The sequence below is a fragment of the Saccopteryx bilineata genome, chromosome X (assembly GCF_036850765.1).
Source record: "Saccopteryx bilineata isolate mSacBil1 chromosome X, mSacBil1_pri_phased_curated, whole genome shotgun sequence".
Taxonomy (NCBI): domain Eukaryota; kingdom Metazoa; phylum Chordata; class Mammalia; order Chiroptera; family Emballonuridae; genus Saccopteryx; species Saccopteryx bilineata.
This window is the reverse complement of record NC_089502.1, coordinates 65,051,715-65,059,290: the sequence shown is the minus strand read 5'-3', so window position 1 is coordinate 65,059,290 and position 7,576 is coordinate 65,051,715. Positions and strand designations below refer to the sequence as shown.

Below are 7,576 nucleotides of genomic sequence, written 5' to 3'. Positions count from 1 at the left end.
AGTTGGTGCTTTTCTCTCTCTCCCTTCCCCTCCCTTTTCCTCTTTTAATTGAATTTTTTAAAGTGACAGACAGGGACAGGCAGGAAGGGAAAGAGATGAGAAGTATCAACTCATAGTTACAGCACCTTAGTTGTTGTTCACTGATTGCCTTCTCATATGTGCCTTGACTGGGGGCGGGCAGTCCAGCCAGTGATCCCTTGCTCAAGCTAGTGACTTTGGGCTCAAACCAGTGACCACAGGGTCATGTCTATGATCCCACACAAAAGCTAGCAACCTCACGCTCAAGCTGATGAGCCCACACTCCACCTGGCAACCTCAGGGTTTGGAACTTGAGTCCTCATCTATCCACTGGGCAACCACCTGGTCAAACTTAATGAAAAATTTTTTTTTAAATATGAGATATATATATCTATGTATAAAATCTAACTTTTATTGCAGAATACTTTCAAATCCATATAAACAGAAGAATATTAGGAAACCCTACAGTATATAACCACCACCAAGGTTCAACAATCATCCTTTTGTGGCCGATCTTGTTCATTTATATTCTCCCTCATGTCTCCCTGCACCCACCTACCCAATTGGTTTACTTCGAAATGCTCTAATCTCATTGGTTTAATATGAAGTAAATCCCAGACATCTTTTTAACAATTTTTGAAAAATATATAGCGAAGTTCTTAATCTTAAATATATCAACTTCCAGAAGAAAAAGACTCATCTCACATGAAGTCAGAGGAACAAAAGTATTCTCTTGTTCAGATCTCCTTGTTGTGGTGATGATGATGATGATGACAATACCGGGCCCTGGCCAGTGGGTCAGTGATAGAGCATCAACCCAGCGTGTGGATGTTCCAGGTTTAATTCCCCATCAGGGAATACAGGAGAAACGACTATGGGCTTCTCCATTCCTCCGTCTCCCCCTCCCCTCTCCCACTCCTGCAGCCATGGCTCAATTAGTTTAGTGCATCTGCCCCAGGTGTGGACGATGGCTCTGTAGAGCCTCTGCATCAGGCACTAAAAATATCTTGGTTGCGAGCATGGCCTTAGATGGGCATAGCATTGGCCACAGACGGGGGTTGATCCGAGTTGGGGCACATGTGAGATTGTCTATTTCCCCTTCTCTGCTAACAAAAAAAAAATGCTGGCTAGACTTAGAATTCTAATCAATAAGGTTTTTATGGCCAATAATGTTTCTTTTGGAGAAAATGCAGAACTAGATTAGTACCCTAGAATATCACTGGATTAGAGAATGTTCCCAATTTTGTTCAACTCCACCGTGTGCTTCCAAAATCTATTGTAAATTTTATACTGGTTTAAAAAGGTATCTTAGAACCTTGGATCCTAGATAAGAATTGGCTAGTGTTATTGGCAGTTCAGAGGCCCTGGAAAAAATATTGGGGCACAGTAGGGTCAAGACTGCAGCACTAGATAACCCCAAACGAAAAATGTTTTCACCTGCCTTGTTCTAGTTGCTAAGCCTTTGCTTCTGAACATTACTTAAATAACTATTTCAAAGGGAACTCTGCTTCATTTTAAATTTTGGACCAATTGGCAATATTTAAACTATCCCATAATGTCTCAGTCACCTGACATCTAACTCCAAAACCTTGTCATCCTAGATCCCAATGCCACCTACCCATTATAACATGGCTGATTCACTGGCCACCTTTAAGGAACTACCTCACAAAGCCTATATATTCTCTCATTTTAAGAAACTGGTCTGATTCATTATATCTTGGTACACATGAGCTAGGGGGTGTTCAACACTGACTACATGGCACTATATTTATATTGCAAAGGCTATCCCTTAACATGAAGGATCTCTGGAAAATAAAATTTAATAACAAAAAAAATATTTTAATGGAATGGGAAGGGAAACCAAACCAAAGACCCTGGACTTCCTCTTATCTACAAGAAAACAATCCAAGAAGATTACCAAGACCACCTGGCTACCATGTAATTTGTCTTAAAACAATTCCAGTGCACCTTTGTTGACTTAAAAGACATATGTCTTATCTTGTCACTATTATTGAAACAGCTGCATTTTTATTACATTATTTTTTTAATTATATTTGTCACTTTATCCTAGGATGAGCATAAAATATTTTGTATTTTTTGTTGGATAGAAAGTATTATGGAAATCCAATAAATTTAATAATAGTGTGTAGTGGGGGGTGCCTTGTAGGGAAATCTTCTTACTTTCAAAAGAATTATGTCCACACATCATCGTTGTAGATTACAATTATGAGGAAAAGTGGGAAAGGCTTCTTATTAAGGTAATCTAAGTAGGGGGGTGGATGAATTTTTTAAGCTTCATTTTGATCCTTTTGTACTGTTTGTGTTAAGAAAAGGTGTCACAGCTAAAATACTATTACAGTGATGGGAAGAATGCTTTACAAAATCATGTTTGCAAGAGGTGAGTTATGGAAATTAGAAGACTAGATTTGTAAGACTAGGTTTTTAAAGCAAAAACCTATAGCAACCAGAGGTCCAACTATGTTAAATTGTCACTAGTAGTCCACACAGGCCTTTTTTTTTTAAAATTTGAAGGGTGTTTGTAGTTCTAACATAAATATTTCACATGATAATAACTTCCTGACAAAAATGTGCCTCTAAGCTAAAAATGCACCCTGCATGTTTCTTAGTAGAACTTCCATTAAAATCATACAGATACTTCACATACTTTATTTAGACACTTAAATAGATTGTTTTGCATTTCTTGCACAATCTCCATCTTATTCAACATCTAAAGTGAAACATACTGGAACAGAAGTTAGATAATCGTCATGTCTCACCTGACAACATCTTTGCAATTTTCAGATAAGCTATGTGAAACTTGGGAGAGAAAAATCAATACTATTTTTTTATTGATCTTAGTCACAAATTGTAAAAGAAATACATACACTTAAGTTTATTAAGTGTAATAAGTACCTTGTTATGACAATCCCATTCAGTCATTATACATGGATGCAGTGAGCCAATGATGTGCTGACTTCTTAACTACCCCATGTTACAGACTGTTATTTTGGATTGTTATTTGGGAGAAATTACACTTGTTCTCATTTTCAGACAGTTACGGTGATAGTTTTCTATTAGGCTACTAATAACTTACATTGATGTTACATGTATTGAGTAGATTACAATGACAATGTTGTTAACAGTCACACATATGAGTAGTTAGCAGAGGAGAAATGGCCCTGTTGTTCCCATAGCAAGGGGGAAATGTAAAGAGTATATAGCTCATGGAAAATATTTACATTTTCTGTCACAAAATATTGATAAAATTGGAATTGTATCAATCCATATTATAGAGTTTGATATTTTAGTCAAAGTATTAAGATAACAAGTTAAGGCTTCCAGCTTCACATCAAAACTTATTTGAGAAGTTTGAGTATTAAAAGCACTTTTCTCATTGATGGCTTGATTTAGTGTAGTGCATCATTTGTACCTATCTTAACAATGTCTCAGTATAATGAATAATTATTAAAGTATAGTTATAGAGTATGAAAGATTTCTATATAGATGTTTGCAGACATATTTCGGTGTAAAATCTCATTCAAATGTAACCCAAATAAATTTGTTATCTTAAGTCTATACTTTCTCAAATGCAAACATTTTAATTTTTGCTAATTCTTAACATTAAGCAGAGGACTTGAAATTGAGACATTTTGTTCTTTTCTAATGCATTTAAAAATACTTTTGTTCACTTTGTAAGGTCATTAGAACCCAATCAATCAACCAACTTCTAAGTACATTAAATACTCTAATATAAAATGTCTTCCATGTAGGATACAGATATCAATAATGTGTTGTTGCTATTTTTATTTCTTAAGCTTTTATGCAATATTTCAATGATACATTATGTATTCTCCTATAAAAATGTTTACCTTCTTTCTATCCACTACTACAGTATACTGTGATATGTTTTTAAAGAAGTAGGTGGGCTCATTTGGGGATGATATGCTTTGAAGGAACAGGTTCTCCAAGCCACTGAGATGTACTTAGAAACTTAATAGCATAATGTTAAATTAACGGATTTAAGGAGACATTATCCCACTTCCCTACTTAATGAGGTTAACCATCACCCTTGCTTTAGTTATGTCTGTAAGAGGTATAAATAGCATGTAAAGAAGTATCACTGGTAGTTATAAGGTTCAATGTGAGAGAAGCAAATATATGCTGAATATACCACGCAATAAACTTTTTTAAAAAATTCAATAGTCTTTTGCATAAGCATCTATCCTTGTAGCTGAATTGCATATTTTGTAATGGAATAATTTGTAAAGTCTCTATCCCAACAAATTACTTCAGTATATAAGAAACATCCTATTGAAAAACAGTGAATTATGTCCTAAGTTGTCTACAATGGAAGTTTAAGCAGTATGTTGTTATATTGAATACAAAAATGTGACAGAAAGGATTTAGGCCTCATAAGTGGCTGGAGAGAGTCAGTTGCAGAACTAATTCATTCTATTCAATTCACTGGGTAGTGCCACGGTTCAAAATGTTGATTGGCCTTTAGTTACGGAAAGATAACGAAGTACCAGCGCAGACTCCCCAAAACCTTCTATGACTTAGAGCGTCATTCATGGCTAGGAAAAAAAGAAAGCAAAAAGTTAGTTTACATAATCAATTTTAGACATTGTCATGGTATAAACATGGTTTTGAAAAATTATTTACATTTATAGATATAAAACCAAAGGCAATGTACTGCACTTTTGTGGTGCTCTTTTATATGCATATTCAATGAAAAAATACTTTGTCTGACTTATATTAAGGGATATGTTTAAAATGACTTTAAGCAGTAGGGAGTAAGGATTCAGTATATTTCTTCCTTGGTCTGTCATATTTAGAGGCTAAATATGTCCAAATGTCTCTAATTTTATTTATATATATATATATATATATATATATATATATATACACACACACACACACACACACACACATATTTCATTTGTGAATTTACTTAAATATATTTTGAACTTGTTATTAGTATCTATCCCTCTAAGATGTCCAGGTTGATACATTGCTCACAAAACTTAGGGGATATTTTATCGCTTCATATTCATTTTGAAATGTCCCCTAATTTGTGGGAGCTGTATATTTACTGCTGTACAGTTTTAATGGAAATGGTGATGACTGCCATTCTGTAGACCCTTGATCTGACAGACCTTCACTTGATGCCACCTCTGGGTACATGTGGGTAGTAGCAGCAATAATTTTCAGTCTTAAATTTCAACATCAAAAAATCTGAGTGACAAATTTTAAATCCTATACTGACTTTCCCTTGCTGCTCCTCTGGTTCATGGGCTATTGAGTACCCTTTATTACTTAACAATTAGTAATAAGCAATTCTCAACTAATAAGTGGCCTAGGAAACACAACATATGTCAATGCTCACATTATTTTTATTTTGGGGTTACTAAATGTTGGTTGCTTTTATTGACGATAGTCAACCATGTATACAGGATCAGTGGATTGATTGTAGTTAGAAAAGGGCTTCAGAGCTAAACATATTCTGAATTCTTTTTTTACTTATATACATTTGAGCTTGTTCAACTAAAAGGTAATTTTAAGGTGAATTACTTCATAGAGTCTTAATTTTATTAACTATATATCTGCAATAATTTAATAACTACATACATCCATAATATTTTATTAACTATATATCTGTGATTCTAAATTTTCTTCAAACGGTTATGCAAATGATTGAATGGCATTTGTATATGTACCGGTTGCTCATTTTGCTTAAGCATTTTAACACTTTTATTGAAGTATGATAAACTTGTAGAAAAACGTGCACGTATAAGTGTACAATTAACATGAATTTTCCCAAGCTGAGCCACACAGACATCACCCAGATCAAAAAATCAGCATGCTAAGTACTCTAGCAGTCTTCCTGATGCTCCCTTCCAATACCTACCTTCCTTCAAGCCCTCAAGGGTAACCGCTCTCTGACTTCAATAACCATAGATTAGTTTTATCTGCTTTTAGTAAGCAGTTATTAACAAAACAGAGACTGTCATTTTCACAGTGGTAAAGTCAGATACTGTATTGTTTCAAAGCTAGAATTCTCAACCTTTTTCTGTCCATTGCAATTGGGGGATGTCACACATTCCCATCACTCTCAGTAGCTTACTGTTACAATTCCTTGGCAGTGTGATAGGAGAATATAATAGGAGAGAAAAGGAGCCCCAAGGTCGTTCTGTTATGTTCCAAGAGTTTCTCAACTCAGCACTATTTATTAACATTTTGGGGTAGATAATTCTTTGTTGTGGGGGATGTCTGCCCTGCACACTGATTGTTTCACAGCATTCCTGCCTTTCTCCACCAAACGCCAATAGTAACAAACTCTTAGTCGTGAGAACCAAAAAATGTTTCCAAACAGTGCTAAATATCCCCAAAGGGGAAACATTGCCCCTGATATGGAACCACTAAGCTAGGAAAATGTATCCTCTGCCTGATGTTCATTATTTTGAAAGGTTAATGGTTCAATAAGTAGAAGTTTTAGGAGAGTAGCTCTCAGTCCTTTAGAAGAAGGTTTTAGTAATCAGTACCCCCTCTCCAATAATGTATTGGACTATTGAGAACGATGCTAAGGTCTATATCATCTTGTCATTCCTAGAAGATGTAGAAGGTAGTTATTAGAGTACATGACCTTTAAAGTACTCTTCATCAGCCTAACTATAACTATGGGACTTAAAGCTAGAGAATCGTATAATCTAGTTAGAAAGACAGGCACACCTCCTGCCTTTCAAAAATCTTAATTTAAAATCTACAGGAATAAGTACCATGTACAAGATTGCAAAGAAATTATATTAAAACCTGCTTTTCTATCTTCCATTCCTCTTCATAATTGTGTATGACATTTTGTACCTGATTTAAAAATAATAGGTTTTTGAAAATTTGAATAGAATTGACTCAATAATTCCTCAGATGTGCAAGGAAATAAAATTAGTACATGGCCAATGTTAACTGTCTTCTTCTTTGGGGTAAAATCATATTTAATTTATTATAGTTTGATAATTATAACCCCCCTTGTATGAATCATTGCAAAGTTTCTTAATTCTTCCTATATCTCAGTAAGGGAAGTATGGAAAATTCTTGAGAGGAAAAAACAAATACTGTACGATTTTAGTTCATTCTGATATTTTATCAGAATTTTTTTAAGTTGTTATGTATAGGATCTGTATATATTTTAACACTACAAGGACTAGATATGCCCAAGTGAACTTACACAATTCCATTTGTCTTCTTTTTTCTCAATCACAATCGTCTGTGTGTCACTACCCGGGGGTATGTATTCATAGTCATCATACAGGAGGCCTAGGATTGGATATTGTGTCCTGTACCTATACAGACAAAAAATTACTTTACAAGCTGAACAAGAAAATAACTTGCATTCCTATTTAGTCACTCCTAGGTTGATTTCCCTTATTAAATTAATTTGGTTCTGCATGACTCTGGGTCCTAGCCAGTGCAAGCATATGAAAAAGTTACCTAGCACAGGGAAAAAGCACTGAAAGGGAGTCGTGTGGAAATTCCTAGAGTCACATGGTAATGGAAATACCTG

General features: G+C 34.8%; 1 protein-coding gene across 1 annotated transcript in view; it reads right to left on the bottom strand.

The window, feature by feature from the left end:
* Positions 1–2,700: 2,700 nt before the first annotated feature.
* Positions 2,701–7,576, bottom strand: part of POF1B (POF1B actin binding protein) — an 84,346-nt gene continuing 79,470 nt past the window's right edge. Inside the window, exons 16-17 of the mRNA XM_066249671.1 lie at positions 7,241–7,355; positions 2,701–4,592 (exon numbers count right to left, since the gene is read on the bottom strand). Of these exons, the coding sequence (XP_066105768.1) occupies positions 4,587–4,592; positions 7,241–7,355 (121 nt within the window). The 3' untranslated portion in view covers positions 2,701–4,586. The remainder of the gene's footprint in view (positions 4,593–7,240; positions 7,356–7,576) is intronic.